Here is a 26,245-nt window from a genome sequence, read left to right as displayed (position 1 = left end):
TGTGGGGATAAAGGGAGCAGGGATGGTGGGGTTTGGAGAAAATCAGGCTTAGTGTGGGGCCTTGGATGCAGGGGCCAGCAAGCACATAGAAAAAAAGCATTAAATAAACATTAATGCAACTAGGTTACAGGAGATTTATTAAGGAGGCTTTTTGGGCCCCCACTGTAGGGTTTTATGCAGCACTTTAATAACTCTCTCATGCACACAGGTAAACAAACCATGGTAATTTATTGCCATCCTCATAGGTGGCCATTGTGGAAACTGTTTCAACTTAGTTTTGACTCATAAATGGGGTTTTCTCCTCTTTCCTGGGTTATATCATGAAACTGAATCGACTCTAGCTCCAGAAAAGCTTCTTTTTTTTTTACCCACTACATCTAGGGTAAGTCTGACTTGGATATGATTTTGATGTCACTTTGTGGTGTTAAAAATGAGCGCCCTTAATCGCGGCTTACTCATGTTAAATGCACCCTCTCTGGCATGTCAAACACACAGATAAAAAAGTGACTGATTAAACACAGTAATGAGGACACAGTGACAGTGCGAAAAAAAACTACTTCTAGATTTTTACAAAGTTGATTTGAGAGGAGGGATTATAAAAAACATGAACTAGCAGTGCCCTGCGGTTGACATCACATTTCACATCTGACATTGTCTTTGTGAATCAATACTCTTTGATATGATGCTGTCAGAAACTGGACTGACTGAGCTTTAGCTTGAAAAGTTTAGTGACTTGTGGCTTTTCCCTTTTGACCTATAATATTTTATCCTACCTCTGCATCAGCTTTATAAATTATTTAGAGCAAACATTTCAAAGTCTTGCAGAAATTTAAGACAAGGCTGAAGCTATTAATTGCTTCCATAAAAAAAAGAAAAATCCAATCTGACCATTAGCATAAAGAAATATAAAGAATCTATACAACCCTTGGGAAACACCCATACTTGCAACACTGAGCCCTTCAGCCCTGGAGCGATTGTCCTGCCCTGCGTTGGTGAGCTTCAGTGCACACATAGTGCAGGCGGTAGCACTCCTCTGAGGATGGCTACAGGAGGAGGGCAGAGACTGACAAACAGAGTCGGGGCAACCAAAGGCTGCATGATGCTCTACCTCTAGACCCTTTGCCTCGCTTCTGCTTTGCTTTGAGCCCATCTGAGACACTGCTCAGACAGCATACTTCTGAAAGTTCACTCTGAGTAGGAGAGAAAGAAGGGAGTTCTTGTTAGAGCGAGAGAATTTAATGGAGAGAATATCAAGGGAAAATGTAGAAAGAGAATTATAAAAGGAAAGTGTTTGAAAGAGATGGCGGTGGACAGGAATAAAGGAGAAAGAAATAGAAAAAGATTTATCTTCGGAAAAGGAGAGACAATAAAGGCTACAATGACTGTTAGAAACTCTGGGAATGAAAAGAGTAACGGACAACCTGACAGAGAGAGGCATTCAAAAAGTGGGTGTGTGACTGTGGTGCACGCGCCTGTTCATTCTCTCTCTGCATGTGTGTTTGAAGAAGACTCTGCCGAACTGGTTGTGTTGCTGCAGGACAATGTGTGTCAGGCTCCATCAATATGACATGTCTTTGATGTGGAAATACAAGGAGCAAAAGCACAGCCAGCCTTAGTCCAGTCCCCAGCGGGTTGCTACTACCGCTGTGCACGTGCACTCATTTGTATTTGAGAGTGTGTTAGACAGACCAGTCCAGGCAACACCGCCTACTTTTACCTGTCGCGTGACGGCTGCCTGGATGAACTGCTGCAGCAGCTTGCACGTGGCTCTGCTGCTACTGCCAGTTCCATCTCTTTAGATCAAGTCTGCCTTTGATAACGGCCCTCAATAATACAATGTTTCATATCATTCCAGCATTATTATCATTTCTAAAGGACAAGGTCAGATAAAAAAAATTTCACAACCCCACACAGATACCAAGACTTGAGTCCATGCTACTGCCCCACGGAAACAAGTGCCGTGCTAAAAAGTGATCATAATTCAAACCAACTCGAAAACGAAATGGCAAAGTGGACGGCGCAGGAAAGTGACGTCAGACTCCAGCTCTCAGGCAGGTGAACGTAATATTTACAGTCTATGAGGCGAGCGGGCAGAACGTGCACTACGATGGGTGGCGGGGTGAATCTTTAACGCTGGTACAAGCTCCAAACTAGTTGTTGCCCTGATTTTTATTCAATTTTAGCCTTGTAGTTGATTATTCTTTTAATAACTACAAAACAACCTCTGAAAGGGAGAGAGAGCTCATACAGTCGGTCGAGAGGGAGAGTGTGTGCCATTATGCACAGAGGATGAGAGACACTTTGTGCACAGAGCTGGAGAGATTATTTGAAACAGAAAATTCAATCGATAATCTTTTTTAATGTAACTAAGTTAAGCAGAGAAGAGAGTGATCTATAATCTATCAATAAACCGGTTTTAGGACACGTCTGTGTGAATTTCACAGCGTGCAGATGCTGAGTGATCCTCACGGTCAGAAATAGTGGCATGGTGTTACGCGTCAGACTTGGCAGCTCTGGTTATAAAGCTGCTGCGTCATGCTCGCTGAAAGTTCAGTGTGCGCTGAAAAAAACACTCCGATCGTCACCTATATCACAGTGTGAACTAAAGTCTGCCCTTGTGTTAAAGATTCACCCCGCCACCCATCGTACTGCACGTTCTGCCCGCTCGCCTCATAGACTGTAAATATTACGTTCACCTGCCTGAAAGCTGGAGTCTGACGTCACTTTCCTGCGCCGTCTACTTTGCCATTTCGTTTTCGAGTTGGTTTGAATTATGATCACTTTTTAGCACGGCAAGTTTGAAAACGAAAAGCCAAAGACCTTTTCGTTTTCATTTGAATTATGTCATATAATATGCATACATAGAAAGTAAAAGTATAATGCAAACTGGATGACTGAATATTCATTTTAAATATAGGTCAAATAATGCACCGATATTCTGAAAATTAAAACGTGTTTCTGTTACCTGTATTTTCATTTTAAAATTAGCTTTTTCATTTGAATTATGATACAAATTTAGCGGGGCATTTTTTGAAAATGATAAAGCAAATGTCATTTTCTTCATTTTAATTTAGTCAAAGAATGTGCATTTTTGAAGTTGAAAACTAAAATTCAAATTAGATAAATTAATCATCATTTTATTTTTGAGTCAAATAATACACTCATATTCTGAAAATTAAAAAGCATTTCTGTTAATGCATTTGAATTTTCAAATTAGCTTTATCATTTGAATTCTGATCACTAATCGCTTCCATAGCCGTGATATAATAACCTAGTAAGCTATTGTCATGGGGAAGAAATCCCTTTATCGGATCTGTGCATTGACATGCTGATGCCATAATTATTCTTTTTTATTTTTTATTTTTAAAGATTTATTTTTGGGCTTTTTGTGCCTTTAATGGAGAGATAGGATAGTGGATAGAGTCCGAAATCAGGGAGAGAGAGCGAGGAATGACATGGAACCACAGGTGGGATTCGAACCTGGGCGGGAGGAGCAAGGCATCCGTACATGGGCCCCATAATTATTCTCTTTTGAAGGCATTTTCCACACTGGTACCAGTTCAGGAACAGCTCCAATTTCACTTACGTTAAGATTCATATTTACTCTGTGGTGTGGTTTTTTTAGACGTAGATATTGTAACTGTAGTGAAAGGTTTAATGTAGCTGGTAATGAAATCTCTGTGTTTATAAACTGATCAATTTAGCTGTCTATGTCTGCAACCAAATCCTAAATGACACATTGAACATTTAGGTGATGCACATCTGCAGCTACATCTTAGCCATACTGCTCAAACAGACTGAGTTGCTGTTGTGGAATGAACATTGCCTGATCTAAAGACAAAGATCTGGTCTCTACTGTCGAGTACTGTCGACTGTCAATGACAAATTGATATGTTAATAAGTTGCTTTCTTTTGGCATTAGTCTGATGCTGATCTTCGCTTCAGACTTCAATGAAATATCTTAGATGTTTATTATTTTTATGACTTATAAAAAGATAATTGTATCCTTCGTTGTCCACTCTGAACAATAATACATTGTTCCGAGTGGACACTTTAACTGAAGCTTAGCATAGCTCTCAAAACTGACGGCAGTGTTATTATTGGGTGAGATACTGAGAATCAGTTTCACTAATAAATGACACTGCACCATATGGTGTTGTTCATGGTAGATTGGTCCCCAGAACGAGATTGTTCTTTACACGTCTCATTTTAAGATAACAAGAACAAATACTCCTCCAGTACACTGCAACTCTGTCAGGAGTTTGGATCTTCAGAAGATATCTTTCTTTGGGAAAGTTTTACTTTAAATCTCCCCGTCGAGCCCCCTAAGTTTTTCTACACAAGCGGAGTGAGGGAGAGGTGGACAAAAGAAGAGATAAAGGCTGTCAGACAGAAGCATGGGGGATAAATCAGGCCCAAGCAGACAGGTGAGGGTAAAGACATAAAGATAAGTCCATCCGATGGGCCCTGTGTGTGAGCCTGCTGCCAACTGGACTGTGCCATCGCTGTTGTGTTTTGGTAAACACCATCATGCAGGGAGTTAATCCACCCAGCTTACCTTTTCAGTGCTTTTGTTCCCCTAAGTAACACAAAGGCCTTAACACACATTCATGCTTCTATGTGAGCATATGTACAGTACGTCAAATACATCACACATGTACACGTGTGGATGTTTTATTTATAGCTGCGAGTTAATAACTTGCCCAGGGACACAGAGTTTTCCCTGGACATCTCGATGGACGTCGACCAAGATGACAGAACAAACAAGCAAACAGCAATGTGGAGACACAGTGGCTTTCAGAGAATAATGACAGCCTGCTCAGAAAGACCGATATCGAGACAACTGTTTAGCCCCAGCCATCGCAGGCCACATGCTGTACCACCAGAAACTGTATGTTGCCAAGCCGACTGCATATGAGCACTAATTGCCCTTAACGGTACCCATGATGCAGAGAGGAAGGAGCTGCGCTTCCCTTACTAAGTAAATGTAACATTTAGTGCAAAATAAAAGCAGACTCTTGCTCGTCTTTTTCACATGGCAACAACCCTGACTGTATTTTTTTATCAGTATGATTGTAGACAGTAAAGAGATCAAACATTTAATGTGTTTTTTTTCACTTAGGAATATTATTTAACCTTTACCTACAATGCAAGATTACTGTGTGTCATGCTCAACTGGCAGTAAAATTGCATTTACACAGAGCTCAGGTTCTACAAAAACAAAAATGTGTGAAAAGACCAAAGAAGTGACAGAAGTGTCAAATGGGATTTATTATCACAAACCTGATAGTACACTCTTAGAGGAAAACTATACTCTGGCACAGTTTCTTTTTCTGTTCTTTTTTTCTTGCTCTGGCAGTAGGTTGTACTTGTTATGATTTCTTTGTGCTCGACAAAGTGAACTCCAGCGCATGAAGTTCTGTAGGTTGAAAAGAAACCAATATAATAATCAGAGTTTGTATGTTTTTAATATTTTGTCAAATTCACAATTTTATTTATTTTTATATATGTTATTTTTCAAAGTTTAGGAATATCCTGAAGTTTTTGAATACTCTTCATTTTCAGCAATATCTGGTTATTCCACTAAGGATGATTTCACACTTGGGACGCAGGCCCAGATCGGAGTATGCTTGACCCCAAAGTCAGGTTGATTTGATCATTGTGAACACAAACAAACTTTACTCGTACCGTACCCGGTTACTGTGCCCGAGTCTGCTTGAAGAGGTTTTCTCAGGCACAATTAATGTGTACTGGAGTAAGGGCCACGTGGGAAGTGAATGCAACCGTGCTCAAACAAGGTGGACCGCTACATGACTTAATTCTAAACGGCTCATGTTGCTTCAAAAACCTTAATGTTAAAGAAGTATGAACTTTTGCCTGAGTTATTAAAGCTAACCCAATTTATATTAAATAGCTCCACATCATAGTGATCACCATTTGAAGTATCAAAGCTATTATAAGCCAGGGTACTGGTGGCCAGGCTGTTGGTGTGTTTGCTCCATCTATGAAGGCTGCTGTCCTCCAGAGCGGTCAGCCCGGGTTAAAGTCTGATCTGTGGCTTCTTTCCTGTATGTGGTTCCTCAATACCACTCCCAATACCTCTCCCTGGTTTCTGTCAGTGTCTGTGAGTTTGTTTATGCATGTGTACACAAATAGGTGTACATGCCTCTGTTTTGTAAGGTTGTGTCATGCTCATCCTGCAGGATGTGTGAGTCTTGGTGTTTCCAAGTGCAGTCTCTATGAGGTCAGTGGCTGCTGTGATAATGCTTAACTGATGCCGGCTGTCAATAGCCATTCACCAGGAGAAAAGTGCTCCGCCTGTTCAGTAAATTACACAGTGCGACGTGAGCAGTGAGGTTCAAAACAACCTGACCCCACTGTTGTTGTGAGAAACAATAGAACAATGACTGCAATCAGCTTTTTGCAGCAACCATCTGTGTCATGCTGCTGACTACAAAACACCTTTCCATTACTCCAGGGCTTCAGCTATTAGCTCACCGTGCCATTGACTCCGCAGTGAGTTAAAGAGGTTATTGTAATGGCACATTAGATTGTCTCCGACCCTTCTTTATCCAGTCTTTTGTTTTGCTGACCTTGACATAGGTGTGCTTTTTGAATGCTATAAAGCTTGTGAAGTGATCATTTCTCACAATGGCTTTTTTAATTTATTTTATTTTCACACACAGACATGCTCGTGAGGCGTTGTTGTATTGCTGATTACACTCGCTTTTTTTTTATGTGTTTGTGTTTGAGACGATTGTTTTTCCTACTTTTTCCCTTGACTCTGTCCTTCTCACGGCTTCTGCAAGCATGCCCGGGAGCAGTATGAGAAACTGTCCACGATGCACAAGAACATGCAAAAGCTCTACGAGAGCATCGGCAGCTACTTCGCCTTCGATCCCCACTCGGTCAGTGTGGAGGATTTCTTCGGAGAACTGGCCAACTTCCGCATCCTCTTCATGGTGAGTACATAGCTCTATGTTTTTTTGTGTCTGCACTGTATATGAATAGTCTTGTGATTTCTATCCCTTTGAAGCAGAGACACACACACACACACACACACACACACACACACACACACACACACACACACACACACACACACACACACACACAGAATAACAGAAGCCACCACTCACACTGGCACATTCTTTCGCACACACTTTCACTTGCTTCCACACATTGGGTGTCAGTGAACACTGAATGTGTGACAAATGAGAGCTGAAATGTGGTGTTCAATGTGCACAGAGTTTCATCAAGCTTATAGGTGACTGATGGTGAAAACATGTGTAAACATTACCAGGTTATAATTCTTATGGATGAAACTCAGGTGTACAGCAGGGCCCTTGCTATTGATATATACATGTGTGCTATGTTTTGTGCCACAATATTATATTCATAATAAACAACTAAGTGAACTCAATCATCTTTGATAGCATGCATTTTTTATAGTTAAACCTCAAACTTAATATTACCAGAAAAATCAATACAGACATCTTTATTATTGGAAAAAATGAATATCATGAAGTGTGCATTAGACATAAACAAGGCAAATCTAATAGTTCCATCCATTTTGGACACATGGTTATCCCCATCACAATACACGGACAGTTGCTCCCCGCAGAGGAACATTGTCGAAATGCTGTTGTCAGAGAAGTTCAAAGTTTCAAATATTACAAAAAAATCTAAAATCTTTATCTGTGTGCTGATTAGAGGTTGGAAAACATGTGATGTACAAATTAAGATTCTTATCTTCTCAGATTTTAAATAGATCCATAACTTCCAAAAATCGATTTTTATTTTCCAATCCCAAATGTAGCAGCAAGAAATTCAGCCAGTCTCACAGATGACTGAAGAGGATCCTGAAGTACTGTATGTAGTTATTCAAAGATAGACTTTGAATCATAAATCCAGAAATGTTTTGAATCATCATAGGTGTGGCTGTGGCTCAGTTGGTAGAGTCGTCGCCTCTCAACCGGAAGGTAGAGATAAAGATAAAGATAAACTTCATTGATCCTGCAAGGTGGGAAATTTTTGCGTTGCAGCAGCTCAAGAAAACAGGAAACAGGAATATAATTATTAAAAATAAAAATAGAAGTTAAAAATCAAACATATTTACATCAGTTAAATTAAAAAAAACAATAATAGAATATTACAAGGTAAGAATATTACAGGTAGAGGGTTCAATCCCCAGCTGAGCAACATGTCCGATGTGTCCTTGGGCAAGACACTTAATCCCTAAACTTTTGTACCGCCGCTTCGGTGGTGGTGTATGAATGGATTAGTGTTGTACTTACTCTCTGATGTACGTCGTTTTGGATAAAATTGTATTGTGGAATTGTAGAATCGAAGATAGATTGAATCGTGAACCCAAGAAATGAAATCCAATCGAATCCTGATACACCCAAAGATTCCCAGCCCTAGAGCTGATGGTGACATTTTCAAGAAGAATTCATTTGTAGAACTGTTATAGATCAGATAGTAAAACATAAATATTATATAGATACATTATATTTGCAGATCTGTTTCATAAGACAGGCGTGTAGGAGAGCAATATGTCCATCAAAAACTTAACATTGACAACCTATTAAATATACATCATGTTTCTCATCACATCCACAAGTCTTTCTTGTAATAAAATATAAAGTGTTTAGCTCGTGCACAGACGCTACATGTTACCTCATGTTTTTGAAGGAGATGCACTAAAGGAAGGGAACACACAATCAGTAAACTGTTTTTAATATAACCGCCTCCACCATGCATGTTGTGTTGAAGTATAAACTGAGCAGGGTAATTGATCAAGTTGACTGTAATTTGAACAAAGGGGTCTGTGGTTAAATCACAAAAGCCTGGTGATTGTTCAACAATATTTAACCAGCAGATCTGCTGTGTCTAATTGCTGCCTTCAAAAAAGAATAACCAGTGCAGAGGAATTTTTAGCACTAAATGTCTAAGATGACAGAGTCATCTAAAAAAACATATTAATCTTCATTCTGACCCTTGGACATTAATGCCACTATCCTTAAATGAAAACATGGGTTTATTTGAGAAGTTAACATGGTCTGAATATTATATCACACTAAGTATGCTGAGATGTTGACCTGCTCTGAGCATGTGGGCAGTGAACAAAATTGCAGTGCAGTAATAGATTGGCTTGGCCACGCCCTCTGCAATGCCCGCAGAGCCCTCTTCCCATTGTGGTGCACAGGGCCACCAATATACCAAACCAGTACAGGCAAGGATATTGTCTTAATGAGCCCTCAACAACACCAACATTTATTTCCCAAGAGTCTTTAAAAAAAAGTATGTATTCCAATGTAATATATGTCCAACCCTTTTAAACCAGAGTAAAGGCAAACACATACAGATAGCATGCAGGGTTACTCTTATGTTTGACCACATGTTCCTTTTGGATTAAATAGCCTATATTAAAGATACAATGTGAGATATTTGGAAGAAATGTACAATATAGTGTTTATTTTTTCGTCTTATTTTACCTCATTATTATGTCTTGCGGTTCCTCTAAACTTAACATCCCTGCATGACTAACCTCACGGATGTTAGAAAAGTAATATGTTTGCCATTTACTACAGTATGTTTTTGTGAACCACAAAACAAAACATTTTAGACACAATCCCTTGAATTAGTATATGACCTTAAGGATGGGGAGGTGGACAAATAAGAAAAAGATCAAATTCAGAGACAGCATCCTGTGTTCAGGGCCTCAGAATTGGTCACACACTTAAACAAAATCTTTCATTAGCTTCCAATAAGGCAATTTCATCCTAGCTTTGCATTAAACCCTTCCTACCTGGAAACAAACCCTACGTCTGTCAAACCCTACACCCCTCGTAACTCAGGCTGTCTGTTACAATTGTCCATCATTCGTTCAAGCTCATTTACTCACATGATGTCACAATGCCGTCATCAGGGCTATTTTCAGATCTCCTTCAGAGCCTCAGAAGACATTTTTTTTTACAACTGCAATCTGGAAGAAAGCAACATGTGGAAAAAAAACAGTCCCCTCGTCTGTGATCTGATTGTCCATAAAAGATGTGTGATTTTCAGCCAATCAGCTGCTAGCTTCAGATCTTGGGGTGATGTCAATTCCCTCACCTACAAATGGCAGAAAGTTTCTGGTGTGGGAGACTGCACCATGTTTTCTGGCCTCAGTTTTTTGTATTCCCTTGGTTGGCCCTGACATGCTTTTTGGTCCAGCTTTCAGGTTCTTTCACTGTTCTTTGCAAGAATGTAACCACACTTACCTGCTGTGTGATTTCCTTTATGTCAGATTTTAGTAGGTCATAAAGCAACAGTGTCTGCTAGAGATGTTTTCCCACGTCACTTACATAACCTCTTTTTTTATCTGATTTTTTCTTCTTCACATCACTTCCTTCAGTTCCATCTTCAACTGGAATGTAATAAAATAGGTCTCTTGTAGATAACTCAAGGCTCTCTTCTTGTAAATGATCAGTAAAGATAAAGATTTGATGATTTAGAAAAGGGACATTTTTTTTCTAATCACAGTAATGATGTGGAAAAATACCCTTTCAGTGGTGGTCATGACTGGTCTTGATTTAAAATCCTGAGTCCGCCCAGTCTAATACTGAGACAAGACCAAATAAAATTCCGAGACGAGCCCTAGACCTTCAACAAGTTGTCTCGAGACCGATCTTGAGACCAAGAGTGATTTCCAGTACTACAACAGCAAATATCACAAATGAGTGCTTGTTTACAAAACATTGTGTGAATACAGAAGCACAAAAGCGAGTTCATTATGATATAGGTTGTATGGAAAAAGCTCAAAATGAAATATTTCCGCCTACATGCACTTCGCTCTACAATCAAGACGACATTGACCTGAGCTTAAACCTTAACAGCAGAACTTTTGAGATACTTTTGAACTTCCAACTAGTACTGATTAAGCGATGTCTTCTGACCGACTTTGGAGCTGTAATAGAAAGTTATTAAACAGATTAGAATACATTATTTTAAAGTAGAAATGAGGATAGTGTATGATTTCAGTGTCTGGCTGATAAAAGAGGCTTGGCCAAGCTTCTTAACCTGTTAAACATAGTTTCATTACTTTGCCGCTGCGTGTGTGTACTTGTGTGTGCATGTGCTGTCACTGCAGGGCATTGCAGATCTTCCTGGATTTTGTGAGGGGTAATGAGTCTGGAGAGGAGGTTAAGATGTTCAAGTCCTGAAGTAGACGAAATTACATTTTACTTCCCACCCAAGGGCTTAAAAAATATATTTATGGGTTGCTTGGAAAAAGTTCCTGAAAAAAGTATCATATTTCCTTCTACTAAAATTAGAGGTATTAGACATGTTCACTCAACAGTATATTTCTTTTAAATATTGAGCTTAAACACCATTTGACAGGTATATTACACTTTCAAATGTTCATCTACAGTAAATGTACAAAGTGAATGTATAAGTGAGAAGAGTTTGCTGTGAGGTTAAGGGGAGTATAAATTCAGATTTTGTAAAAAAAATAAAACTACAAATTCCTCTGGCTGCATGCCCATGCTAAAGAAAAAGTGGCGACTGAGAGCAGTGACAAAAGCACATACTGTAGGGCAAAGCAGCCTCGTTTTTTCAAATAGTAATAAGAAGATAATGTTGAGGTTCACACCACGTCATCTCAGAGCAAAGTAAAGTTATTTTTTTCCCTGAATAAACAAGTTAAACATACATTAAATAGTCTTTGCTTTTCTACAACCTACATTCTATCCATCCCTCCTGGCACCGCCCTAAAAATTCCTAGTGTCAGGATGATGACATGGTGTCTAAAAGGCAAGCACCCAGTCTTCACAATCTATTAATGTGAATGGCAAGGTCCCCTTGTCATAATTCTTCTCCTCTCTTTACTCTGATCCCCATCTGAAACCAGGGTTTCATTCCTGCTGATCAAAGTGCTCCAGCACAAAACACAACGCTCCCTCAAGGATTCCAGAGTTGCATATCTCCAAAAGAGGCATCCACCCAAGAAAATAAATTATTCTCTCAAGCAAATAGCTGCATATGAATATTTTATTACTGATTTAAACTTTCCTGCTATGGATAAGGGGAGGGGAGTGTGTGGGATAAAGTGTTGTGGTGTGCTTGAAATGGGGGGGCTGGTTATAAGTTAATGTATTCCTATAAAAACAATCCTTTAATCACCATATTCTTCAGATATTATTTATAGTTTTTTGCTCTTCAGCTCTGCTGACAGAAAGGCTAATCCCATCTGCTTGCAGAGCACAAGAAATCAATGCTTGTTTCTACTTGTTTTTATTTTTTCTTACCCTGTGAAAACAACTGAGCTAGTGTCTTTGCCATCTTCCTTCTCAGCTTTTTTTTCTTGTCAGTGAAGAATTTTTTGGGGGGATGTTTGCTTGTTATTTATCTTTGACAAAGTCAACCTACATCAACCATTACTGATTTCTTCCAAATGGCGAAACTTCTTGGCAGCTAATGATTAAAAAGGAACAAGCCCTGAATTTAACTTGTTGGAATTCCTAGTGTGCCTCAGACTTTTATTTCAATATTGAGACACGAGTTGTTTGACTCAGACAAAACATCTGCTCTCGCTTCCCTCTGTTGCTTTCGCCCTCTGTAATGCATTCACAGCACAAAGCATGTGCACTATTAAAGAATTCCATTGCAATACAGTCACCCTAAATTGCTTTTACTAAAAAGCAAGGGCTTAATGCACCCGACCGACATGAGGCATTTGAGTAAACGCATTGACAGACAGTCCTCACAGAACTGAATGTAACTGATAAGAGAATCCATTAACTCTATTTTCCTTCTGTTTCATTCTCTTTCTCTCTCCCCCGTCCCATTCTCCTTTTCTTTTCCCGTGGCCAATGAAATATTATTTGATTTCAGCACATGGAGTCAGTATTGGAAGAGTCCAACAATTTGTTAATTTAATGCTGCTGCCATATTCTGAAATAGAGTATGAGTGAAATGCAATCGCAGGCTCTGTGTTTGTAATCCTGACCAGGAGCATTGGGGATGAGGATTTTTTTTCCATTAATGAGTAATCAAAGCGCAGCAGATGGGCTGGGATGAGCTAACAGTCTTCCTTGTTAATTGAGTGACTTTCCAATAAGACCAAAAGACGCAGACCGGGTCTGAAAGTAGCAAGATAGAGCATCTAAGAGATTCAAATAATGATTGGTTTGTGTGTGGGGGGGTGCATAAGTCCACTTTTCAGCCCATTTGATATTTTTGAGAGCTTGCTAATTCCTTCACAATATGACAATAATTATCATGATCAGGCTGATAAAGCTGATGAAGATCTGACAGTGCCACTCTGCGCAACCGCGATAGCTGAATTTTTCCAGGATTCCTCAGTGTTTTCACTTTACACATGGGTGACACAGGCATAACATCAGAGCGACAGGTTTAAAAAATGACCTATCAATAAGGGAATACATCTATACCACAGAGCAGAAGACTCACAATCTGTAACCTCGCAATCCTAGCAAACAGTGTAACAGATGGCTAATAAACACATTTGCTGCTTAAAGCCCAGGCGCTGTAGTGTTTGTAAAATTCAAATGAGATGTGGCAGTGACGCTCTCTGTGTGAGATCACTGGTGCGACGGAGCAGTTGGAAATACTCATTGCTCCCTCATCGGACTGGCAAACTTGTATGCAAGGGTGGTGAGACGTGCTGTGGGAGATGTATTGTGCTGTGCAGGGTCAAGGAAGAACAGCAAACTCATTTCATGAATTATTGAAAGAACAGACCTGGAAAAGGGGAGAAGGCTGCATGGCTCTTGTGCGTAGATTGAACCTGGTTGCACAGCATTCCATTTTCCAGCCAGGCAGAGCCACAGGAGTACTTATAATCTACATCTTAGACCCTCCAAAGGCCAGAAGTGTGACATGCACTCACTCTGTCTTGTGGCTTCTATTAGCTTTAAGGGATATTATGCAGCATCAATAGTGTTGTTGACAAGCCCAGCTGGCATTTAAGTGCTTTATGCAAAAAACATTTTCTTTGTCTTTATCTAGGTTCTAACTTTGAGTTTACATAATGCCCTGAGTAACCTGTATCCAGTATCTGCACTGCATTTCCCAGGTTTCTACCAGAGGTGATCAGGGCTCGTTGCTAGCTATAAACATGGACTTTGGGCTGCAGGGTTCCTCAGTTTTTTCACCTAAGGGTTTTTAGGTCAGGGCCTCAACAGGTAATGCCTATCATGCGAGATAATCCCAGGGGGGTCAAATCTTTGGACCTTTTGGGTTATTTTGAAGTGTTGCACAATAGTTTGCCTCTTTCTTTGCTTTAGTTGCTTGTAGTATACATTGATTTTCTATTTGTTTTATGCTATGTGACCATGCCTAGATTCTTTTTTATATTAACCCTTGCCCAGGAGGTTTTGTTTTTCGGTGTTTGTTGGTCAGCAGGATCAAAGAGAACCTACTAACTGGATTTTTCTTTGACATGGTGGAAAGGTGTTGCATGAGCCAAGAAAAAACCCATTAAACTTAAGATCACTTTTGGATTGAACTTGAGAATTGAAAAAATGTATTAACCAGATTGATTTCTTATGATTTTGGAAATATTCCCAGTTTGTATAATGGTTGTGCTTGCAGAGTGCACATCATATAAACCTACATTATTGATCTTTGACATCTGGACTCTTAGAGTTCCCTTTTAGTTTCTACATAATTTTTTGCATTTTATAGTTTGCAAACAAAATCCTCCTCATTGAGCCTTAGTGTATTTAAGCAGTTGGCTGCCATTGGTCAAAAAACAAAAAAACCAAAGTGGGGCTCATGAAGTTTTCTTCCCAAGATTAGTTCTTCTTTGTGGGGGAAGAAAAATCTCTGGTACAAACTTCCTTATTTACTTAGCAACTTTAATATTACAATAACCTCTAATCATGTGCCTAAAGATTTGAACATATGAAATCAGAGGAAACTCCTCTTCCAACAGAAGGCCATGAGATATGGTTTAAATTGCTAGAAAGGCTTGTTTAAGTGACCCTTAAGAGTCATGAATACACCTCTATACTCAAACAACTTAAAACATAACTTGACTTAACATGTCAATTGTTTTAAGTTCCATTAAAAAAGATGTGTTTTTCCACTACAGGCCCTGCTTGACCTCTCAGTGTCCCTTTCAATGGGCCATAATGTCTTTGATACATGTATTCACCGTGAAGCTAAAATAGAAGATCAGCCTTATTGATGATTATATATAATTGATAATATTAATTAAGCTCACATTGGGTGGTGGCACTATCACCACAGGACAGATGACTGGGAGCCAGACATAACTGGTTTCCATGGTCACCTGAAATTATACTGTATATATTGTACAGAACATTTTTGATTCAAGGGAAACATCTTTTGTCTCATGTTCTGGTGAGATATAAATCACGTCGCCAGCCCTGAAGATTAGTTTTGAAACCTAGCTTGTGTTTTTTTATGTCCTCCTACAAAAGACAAAGCGGGCATGAAAATGAGTTTGATACAATCAGTTGTTGCCAACAGCAAAACAGGGACCGTCAAAAGAGAGACCTTAAAAGAAAAAAGCGAGCCGTCAAACATATTTGTTGCTATGGTAATTGCTGTTGCTGTGTAATTAGAGCTACATAATTACATTGCATAATCATGTTTACAGTCTGAATTAGTTGTTTGTTTAAAATAAGTTTTGCCGGCAGGATTTTATTTGTAATCTGCATAATTGATCTTATAACTTATGCTGAAGATGTGGAGCAGTGCAGTGATATTACTCCCAAAATGAATTGAGTCCCGTCAGAGGGAGAGGACAGAAATCAATTTGATTTGTTCTGCCAGTGTTGCCCATCAACAGGACGGACAAGTTAACTCTTTAGTGACTGAATATGCTGCACAGCTCTCATCCTCTGTAATTCAAAGCATACATCAGCAAAGTGCACACATTTAATAGCCTTTATGCAGTGGAGCTCTATCGTCTAGGTGGTTATCATATATACTGTTGGCTGTTTGTTTGTTTTTAGTTTACAATGGCGTACATCTGTTCTTGTGTTTTTTATAGTGCACATGACACAAAAACAATAAGCCCCACATAAAACTTATTTTTTAATATACCCTTTGCCAGATCGTAGACAGAAGAACATAACAAAGCAGAAAAATTGGAGTTACAAGACGGACACTCTTCATTACACATTTTACTGGTGCTGTCTCTTTGTCTCAAGGGTTGCAGATTGATGAGCAGACTAATAAGCACACCTGGGCCCGGTGTGGCTCATGCTTAAATCAAGGGCAGCAGCAGACCTCGAGAAAGGCCTCGCTTGACCACACGTATTTGCTTTTGATTTTGGTTTCTTTGGATTTGGTTTTACAGCACACACTTCCAGTCAACCACACTTTAAACAAATGACTTCACAGATTCTTCCAACCTACATGGTATTGTTAGTTTTGATCATTTGTTTTTTGTAGATACATTACTTTGATAATTAGTACACTCCTCCGCTTTTTCAGTAATGGCTGGAGCTGATCCCAGCTGCCATTGGGCGAGAGGCAGGGTACACCATGGACTATCCGCCAGTCAATCACAGGGCCGGGCTGTGACAATATAAACAAAACAAAAAGCATATGTGTATAATATAAACCTATATTTTGTGTATTTGATTATTTTTATTATACCAACTTTTTATTACCCTCATCCCCGCCTCTCTCTCTCTTTCCCTTTCTCTCTCCTTTTTCTGTCCTCTCACTGCCCTTGTCATCCAATGAGGAGACAGTGACAATGAGGGCTTGTGTCCTTGGACATGGAGCAAAGCTCTACTATTGACTGGCATGATGAGCTGCTCTTTCCTTGTTCCTTCCTTACAATCCCTGTAATCCCTCTGTCTTAGCTGCCAACACGAGACACACACACACACACACACACACACACACACACACACACACACACACACGCACACACACACATCAGGACCACAGGGGCATTAGAATGGGGGTGGGACGCGGGGGGACTGTCATCACTTATTACATCAGTGCGCAAAGAAGGCCATGCCTTCACTTACTGACACACACACACTCACATATGCACTCATAAAAGGTGGAACACCACAGATGAGCAGGAGAACAAAGATGCCCATGCACGGGGGCTCATATGCATCTGCACACGCGCACAATAAGACCTCTCACACACAAACAGTAACACCTATGACGGGTCCTGTCAAGGGCTGCACCACAGGCCTGCGATGAAAGAACATTTTGTTGTCTCCAAAGGTCACACAGTTGCATCTTACTCTCTATTGGCACAAGAACAAACTGACACATTTGTAAAGGCTGAATCCGTACCGTTGATTATCTCTCTTTCTCTGACTCCTTCCTGACATTTCAGCCAGTCACGAAGGAGGAGGAGGAGGAGGATGATATCTCTGTCTTCCTCCTCTGAGACGGGCACACTGCTTCTACATGTCTCACCTCATGCAGTGGCAAAGGAAATATACTTGCATCGCAAAGTGTGATGATTATAGCTTTTTCGGCCCCTGCATGAAGTGTGATATTGATGTATTATTGACAAGAAATCAGCTCTGTGTTATTGAAAATATGTAAAGCAGTGCAGACACCCTACAGACATAAAGGCTTGTATTAAAAAAAGCTAATTCACAAGCCATGATATATTGTTTATTCCAGGAGCTTATCTCTAACTATCAAACCCTGAATGAGAATACGCTGATGGCATGCTGCTGCTTTTGAACACTATACAGTAGTGAAGGCACTACAAGAGAAACGGTGGCAGACGCCGAATTCTGATTTTATCTTTATGTGTGTGTCTGTGTCTGTGTGCCTCATCAGGAAGCAGTGAAGGAGAACCACAAGAAGAGGGAGATGGAGGAGAAGATCAAGAGAGCCAAGCTGGCGAAGGAGAAAGCTGAGCGCGAGAAGCTGGAGCGCCAGCAGAAGAAGAAGCAGCTGATTGACATGAACAAAGGTATGCCACTCCTCGCCGTGCCACCTCAGGGACAGAGGTGTTGGTGCAGGTGCAGGTGGGGGAGTTATGAAGAGGAAGAGAAAAGGAAGAGGAGGAGGATGATGGGAGAGAGGGGTTTTCATTGAATCTTCTTCACACAGTTTTAAACTCTAATAGAAGAGGATAATATGTAGGCGTAGGGGGGAGTCATCCTTTTCAGCTGTGGATGCATCTTAAAGAGCCCATATTATATATATATATATATATATATATATATTTAATCTATATACCTACTTTTGTACGTTCACAATAGCTAAAGTCCGAAAAAAGTGTCTGTTTTCATGTACTGCTCCTCCTTGCTCCCTCTACGCTCTGAGTCCGTCAGCTACGCTCTGCTGTGCCCACACTGTTAGACCCCACGTGGGCCAAGTCTGCTCTGATTGGTCTGCCGATCCGCTCTGTCGTTATTGGTCAGTTGCTCAGCACGCGTCTCGGAAATTTCAACATGAGCTGCAGGGCTTGCCACAACGAGCCAATGGACTTAGATCAGTGATCTCACACTGACAATGACGTCGCACTGACACATTTTTATCGAGGGGGGCTAGAACCGAGCGTTACATGCGGCTAATGCTACAGCTAACAGGAGGAGGTAGGAGAAGCCATGTTTCCGCGGACTTTGAATTTTTGCACATAGATGTGCCTAAACATGCACAGGACACTTATAAAACACACTAAAGAGCATATAAAACCAGAAAAAGCATAATATGGGACCTTTAAAATGACTCCCATAGCCATTTCAATCGTCCCAATCATGGAAAGAATATTCTTCTTTAAGTGTGTTTTCCCCATGATGCATTTGTTATGAAGGTTTTTGGAATTAAGTCGAAAAGTAAAGTTGCATAACGACTTTGAGCCTTGATAGCATAGACAGTGGCATGAAAGATGAAAGTCAAAATAAGGTTTGTAAGATAAGGTGACTTAAAAGAAAATGGCTGAATGCGGCTCTATTCCAATCCTATTTTGATAGTGATGTTGTTATCCTTTTATCTTCTTCATGTGCAAGCAATATGACATTAAATTATTATTCCCCCGTCTGAGCCTGTTTGCGATCAGCGTTCTATATTTATTGTTGCGAATCATTGGAATCTCTATTGTCCTCCAGCCCTGCCAGTAAACCGGGTATTGATTAGTGTAAGTTGCAGTTGTTCAGACATGAAAAATTAGAGCGTCAGTGCCGGGTGTCTGTGTCATGTTATGCCAATGACATTGTGAAGGAATTTCAAGCCCGAAGGGGCTTTGCAAGTAGTCAGTGTGTTCTTTTGTCCACTTTTTTTTTTTGACAAACAGACAGAGATTTTTTACAATTCACCAGCTTCTAAATGTCAGCGTCAGCCAAGGACCCCTCTGTAGCTCAGCCATTGTGGGAAATGTGACAAGACAGTCTTCAGTATGCCACAAACTCTCCAAGATAATTGATGCATGCTACAGTTTTTTTTCTTTCCTTTTTTTTTTTTTTTCCTGAGCAGTGACCTCTTTGAAAGCTTCACTTTTAATAATCCAACATGGCTGAGCTGCAGGAGTCTGTCTACTCCCCTCTCTCATTCTGGCTAACCAGATGGAGAAGGGGAGAGAAGTAGGTATGATATTAAATATTTCTGCCAGAGCAGATTTTGATCTGGGTTTCTGAATGTCATAATATGACTTGCATGAATAAAACATAAGGGTGACATGGGCAACGTTGCCTGCAGCCTTGGAGATAGTGGGGATTGTCCTCCACACCAACACCTCGCTCGACGGACTGTCTCGATCACAATGACCTTGGCAGTTATGAAATGCATACTTTTAAATTCAGGATGTGCTAAACCCAGTCTACTTTTCCCCCCTCCTGTCAAGTTTCTTACCTGCATTGACTACACATTTTCATTAAACCATGAATAGTTCCTTTTTGTGTACCAACTTGTCCCTGTGTGACATGCAATCAGAGAAAGGACAATCAAATAGTGAGCACTCCAGTGAATGGAAATGAACATGAGCCAGAAGCAGGTTGAAGGTTACAGCAGCTTGGTGTTCAGCTCTGTTTTCTCTCTCTGTTTCTCTTTCTTTAAGCTGTTTGTTTGGAACACACATAGCAGGATATTCAGTGTTTTTCTTGTTGCACATCTTTCTTTTCTCTGTCTCCACTCCTCTCTAGTTGACAGCCTTGGCTTGAGAGTCTTGGCTCCTCTATGCCGTTCTGTTCTAAAATTCTATGTGTGCTTCAGATATTTTGAGGAGTTCGTTATCTGAGGAGACTTTTTGCATCAATATTTCATGCCAAGCATCGGCCGTGTTATCTGAGGGGGTTGATGAAAATAATGTAGTGTACAACACAATGGGTGATTTTTTAATTCCACTTATTATTCATTTAATATGCCCCTACATTCTGCACATTTGTTTTGCATTTTAAAGGTTGAAGGGCTTTTTCAAGCACAGAAATAGGTCTCTAGTTCAAAATATCTATTGATGGATGGATGGATGGGTGGATGGATGGATGAAAAAATGGATGGATGGAAAATGGATGGTAAAAATGTATGCTGACCTTAATAAAGTATATTTTTATGTTTACAATTCCATTAGCGTGAGCAGATGGAGCAGGCATATGGCCGTGGCATTATGAGAATTATCTACAGGCCAATATCTTTTCTGTTTTATGGATTTACTTGTTTTATCACCTAAAATACTTTTTGATGGACCATACCATTGTGTTTAATGCAATTTCAAGAGGCTATTTTTGAGAAGGGATAGATTTTATGTCATTCCACAAATTGCAACCTAATCCTCTCCGCTTGCAAATGATTAACAATGAAATGCATATTTAATGAGAGTTAATTCGTTTAGCTTTTGCAGGGATGGTGACAGGGGGGAGGGGAGAAACAGACAAATGCTTTTAGGAAACTGATTTTTTTAAAAAAAATTTTTAAACAGCACTCTCCCATTTCCCAGTGGATAAAAGTTGAGATTAGTGCCTCTGCAAGTGTTCTGACACTCACAGTTCTTCAACAAGCATGATTGATAGATGAGACAAGTGCAGAGCTTAACGTGTTTTCCTTGTGAAGTATTAGAAATCCTAATGTAGGAAATTGCTTATGAAATCATTACCCGGTCACCCCATTTGTTTTAATTTGCTCTAAGTGGATTTCCATATTCTCTTGAACTGACCAGATGTTCAGCATTTACTAAATCACTTAACTTCAGTGGAAATGATTGTTGAACACTGTAGAATAAACCCTAATGCTTCTGTCTGAAACAAGAGGAAGATGGTTCATCACTGCAGGATATCGCAGAGCTTGATAAAAAAAATCTCACAGGCAGCATGCCGAGTGCGTCGAGAGCCAACGCATGGTAGAGCATCTGGACTTTGTTTCTCTAAGGCATTAGTGAGGAGGAGTAGCAGGCCCCTCTGGCCTCCTGCTTGGCTGGCTTCACCAGGGTCAGTGCCCCCGTCTGGGGCAAGTGTCTGCACCCACATGTCAACTGTGTTCCCCAGTCAAATCCACTAAGCTTTGAACAGAGCCGGAAAGCGCACATGCTGCTTTGAGCACAATGCATCGTGACATAAGGCGCATAGGAATAAACAAACACCCAGGAAAAAACAAAGTTATTTGAACATTTTCTTTAGTCCAGGCATTTCTCCCAGGTACCAAAAAGAAGAGGTGAAGAACTTTGTCTTGTGTTTTTTTTCTTTCTTCAGACCTACTTTATACAGTATGCTTGTTGGTATGTGAACAGTTGTTGAAGCTTGTGTTACAGTCCCCTTCACCATATGAACCGTTGAAAAACATGTTTATTGCCAACCGGAGGAATATCAACTTTAGCAGCATATTGGTCGTAGCCTGTGAGTTTTACAACACATTTTATGGCTGTACCAACTGTCAGCCATCGTACTTGACTACACACATTAAATGTAATCCAGCTGGACTTGTGTTGTATAAAATGAAAGAGTCACTTTTTCTTAGGTCTCAAATGGATAAAAATAATTATTATAGAACAAACTTTTTTTTAAATGAATTATTTAAACGGCTGAAGATGGTACTTTAAAAACTTTAAAAACACATGCAGAGGCTCCACAGATGCTGTTTTCATGATGAAGTTTTACCTGCAATGTGATTATTTTTTACTGTATGAATTAGAGCCCACTAGGCTGCTTCAATCGGCTTATGCAACAGCTTGAAGACACCAGCAGACCAATACACTGGCTCACTCTGTGGGAATATGATGGAGAGAAAAAAAGCAGTTTGTAACGTAATAGTTTACTCCCTAAGGCTAATAAAAAACAATTGAACACACATTATTATCATCCTAAATGTGGTTATCTTTACTAAGACAACAGATGGATGTTATGTACACCTCAAACTTTATGACTATCTTAAAAAATGACAGAGCACATTAACACAAATAATCTTAAACTACTCCAAGAGAGAAAAAAACATGAACGACATGTATAAATTCATGAACCTGCTTTCAGCTTGTGAAATATTTTACTAATAATAATAATACTGCGAGATTTTTCACAATATCTTTTTCTTATAAATGTATTTCCCAATGCATGTCCTCCGCTCTAAAGGCGGAGAGGAGGAGAGCTGATAGTTGTCAAAGCGTTTTTTTTTCCCGCTCAGCAAGGCCTGCTAGGATGAGGTCTCCACGTCTCTATGATTCTCTGCAGAGAGCTGTTGGCATGTTGACAATGATGGGCCTGCAGCTTCTATTTATGCATCCTTCTTGTCAACCTTTCACACTTTGAGGCTGAACTGGTATGGGCTTCTCATGAAAAAAAAAAAATCATTTTGCCAAAAACCAGCAAAATAAGCTCGTATTAGCTTTGACTTTTTAATTTCTTGATATTCCCCTTGCTCATTTCAGTGTGCTCTGCATACCATGAGATAATATGGAGTAACTGTTTCATTCGGATTTAAGTTGATTCCAGTGTAACATTTGAATCAAAATCCTCAAACGAATATTCAGCTATTCTTAGAGGCTAAAGATGACTTGTAATAATTATCCAAGCTAACATGCCCTCGTCAAAGTGTGTCCTTCTATCTGTTTTCCTTATTTCCTGAAAGAAAAAATAAGCATTTTTTTTCATCTGTTTTTACCAAAACACATTTTCCACATTCAAGTGTCTATTACTGTGGCATGCTAAACTAAACTGACATATTTGTGTGCAGCTGGCTGACTGGTTGTGGCTGGTGGAGCCCTGTCAGGAATGACAGGGGCAGAGATGTGGATTGATGGCTTGGTGTGACACTGACAGATGCCGGCAGGCCCGTGCGTACCTGTGCCGCAGCCATGCCAGCTAGGTGATCATAGACAAGCGCTGACAGGCAGCGTTGGGGTTGGACAGGTTAGCTCTCTAAGTTTGCATAGTGTCTCCACAGCACCGCAGACATGGCAAACAATATTACCGGGGGAGATAGCTTGTAGAGATGTGAAGGTCAGAAACCCCCGCAGATGAAAGAAATGTTTCTGAGTGAGGCGCACTATTTCTCAGCTAAGCTTGGCAAGTGAAGCCAGAATTAGAGAGCTATAAAACAGGACAAAGGACAGTCCTTTCTGGATTCTAATGAAATAATAAATGGCACAGTGCTTCTGAATTTGCAGCCTGTTTATTCCCCGAAGTGTCATTTCTTTGTCATGTCAGTGATGGCTTTCATGTCTGGTTATATATTTGTACTTTCAGACCCGTTATAAAAATGATGGATTTTTCCTTACATCTGCATATGGATGTCACAGCAGTGTAATACCAAACACAGAGCAAATTGCTTTTTTTTTTCTTTTTTCTTCGTCCTTGCCTTTGAGCTGTGTCGATTCCAAAGCGCAGGAAGTGCAAGGCATGCTCTGAAACTCCTGAGTATGGATTGCTGGATTCCATCATTACCTTGAAAGATGGGAACAAGGTTACCCGGATTATCTGCTGTCATACACCCATTCTAATAAATAACAGCACATTAGATTGTGCTATATCTCCAACGGAAATCAGAATCTGCCTCAAGGCAATGATGGCGCACAGAATATGGCTGACTGCATCCCAGCTAAGGCCAATGAGAGCAAGCAGCATGAATAGAAGCATGCGGAAAAGGATGCTTATTTGTAAAGAAATGAAATGCAAGGATTAAATACATCTGATTGACTGCAACATGCCATTTGGAAGCGTAGGTGATAAAATACTCATCCAATACTCAACCTCCCAGATTATAACATTTCCCACTGCATTTCCATAAATAAATGTCAGCAGGAGTAAAATGAGCCTGGCTTCATAGGAAGCTGTTTAATATTCTATGATAAATACCATAGTTCATTAGCAATTAAAGGAAACACCAGGGAATAGTCTGTCCCACATTGCTGTCTGTCAGCTTTGTGCTTTAAAATTATTGGGCTGAATATATGTATTGTTATGTATTAAGTTTGTAACATCATCTTTTGTATCCAGAGATAGATAAAGCAGTCTAATTAGATTACACTGTATAGCTTTTAATCACTTTTATTTTTAACTTAATTTAGGAAGGTTAAATTCAAAGAAGTGAGACACATCAGATATTTTCCTGTTTTTTTACACACACGCACACACACACACACACAATCATCCTACCATGTTTCTCGTTCCTCTTTCATTGCTTTCGTAGTGAAATCATTTCACCACGAAAATCATTTCGTGGTGAAATCAGCTCAGGCACAGTTGAATCTCATTAATTTGTGGGTGGTTCAAGTGTCTGATCATTTCCCCTCCCAGTTCTGGACCTCACCAGTCACTTTACAGTCAATCAAACCTAATTACCCTCACTACAAAGACCATCAAATCCCATTGTCAAATCCATTTAGCTTCCTCAGACTGCACCGCCTTTCACTGATGCAAACAGCCCATGTGTGGTGTGGTTCAGGTTTTTATCCTGATCTGGATTCCAAAGCTCAGCATCCATTTTTAGACGTGCCACTCTCGTAAATAAGGGAGTCTACTCTGCCTTGAACGGATTACCTATAGCAACCAAATATCTACATGCTTTATCATTTTTTGTATTCTTTCCATTTGAATAACCCGATTCATTTAAATGGCCCTGATGTGAATAGCTTGTGATTTTGGCAGGCACTTACAGAGCAAGCGTGCACTTAAAGGTGCTGTTAGACTGTTAATGTGTCGTAGGTTTGAGTCTCCCACTTCACCTGCAAACATATGACCTGTAAGCTGCACCCTGTGCATTTTACTCGCCCACTTTGACAGAAACATCTTTCACCTACCATATTTAATACCAATCTGCTTACAAAAAGCCAACATGTCACAGTCCGTCATTAGTCTGGAGAAATAAAGATGCACTTCCTGATTATGGTTATTGTGCTGAGAATGTAATTACATTTTAATGTTGGAGTGCCGGTAGTGTAGTGGTTGGTGCACGCTCCCTGTGTTTGGCGGGCTGTAGTCCTGCAGGTGGGCTACCCGGGTTTGAATCTGACCTGTGGCTCCTTTCCCTCATGTCATGCCCCACACTCTCTCTCCCTGATTTCCGACGCTGTCCACTGTCCTGTCTCTACAATGGAGGCACAAAAATACCCCCCCCCAAAAAAAAATAAAAAATAAAAAATTTAATGTTTAATAAGTAGTTAAAAAATGTTAAAGCTGACATCAAATAATTGAAGATTTCTAGCTGCAGTGACTCCCAGTGGAAGTGTTAAAGAATAATTTACGATGGTACTCTTCTCTCTGTAGAGGTTTCAACCAGAATAAAAGCTCAAACAAAAACGAATGTAAGTTTCACTGGGATTATTTTGCTTGTCTCTCTTTTTTCACTAGTATGCATTGTATGTCAACAGTCGCATTTGAAAGACACATTAAACGCCAAACAAATTGCACATTTTACACTTGCAAAGCGCTGATAAGAAGATGAAAGAGCAGATCTGAAAACTCTATCGTTGGAATCTATCAGGTTAAAGAAAGAGAAATGTGTGAGTGAAACCTGATTGAAAACCAGAGCAGGTGTAACGTAACAAACATGCTACAGTACTTCAGACAGTCAAACTTTACAAGAGTAAAAATACCTTCTTTCAAGTCATCTGTAAGACCACACATCATGACGAGCTGAGGTCTAGTTCAAAGTTAGGTCTAAATCAAATTTCAGCCGCACTTAGCCTGTGCAAAAGCAGCGATAGTAGTCTACTCTGCTGTGAGGACAGACTCCCTCGGCCCTGCTGGCACCCTGACATTGACCCCATGTGGCTCAGAGAAAGTGTGTCAACTTAACATCTGTCAGTGTTGGGTTTGAGCTCTCCCCTGTGTGTTGGTGGTGTTACTGGGCAAAC

At 40.1% G+C, this 26,245-nt stretch overlaps 1 protein-coding gene across 7 annotated transcripts in view; it reads left to right on the top strand.

Moving 5' to 3' along the window:
• The window catches only part of diaph2 (diaphanous-related formin 2), a 368,827-nt gene that overhangs the window by 290,265 nt on the left and 52,317 nt on the right, over positions 1-26,245 (top strand). For all 7 annotated transcript variants that reach the window (XM_061048503.1, XM_061048502.1, XM_061048504.1 and 4 more), the window contains 2 exons: positions 6,798-6,962; positions 17,806-17,941. In XM_061048503.1, the coding sequence (XP_060904486.1) occupies positions 6,798-6,962; positions 17,806-17,941 (301 nt within the window). The remainder of the gene's footprint in view (positions 1-6,797; positions 6,963-17,805; positions 17,942-26,245) is intronic.

This window comes from Labrus mixtus, chromosome 10, assembly GCF_963584025.1.
Source record: "Labrus mixtus chromosome 10, fLabMix1.1, whole genome shotgun sequence".
Taxonomy (NCBI): domain Eukaryota; kingdom Metazoa; phylum Chordata; class Actinopteri; order Labriformes; family Labridae; genus Labrus; species Labrus mixtus.
Note: the sequence above shows the minus strand (reverse complement) of the source record. Positions and strands in the feature narration are given on the sequence as shown.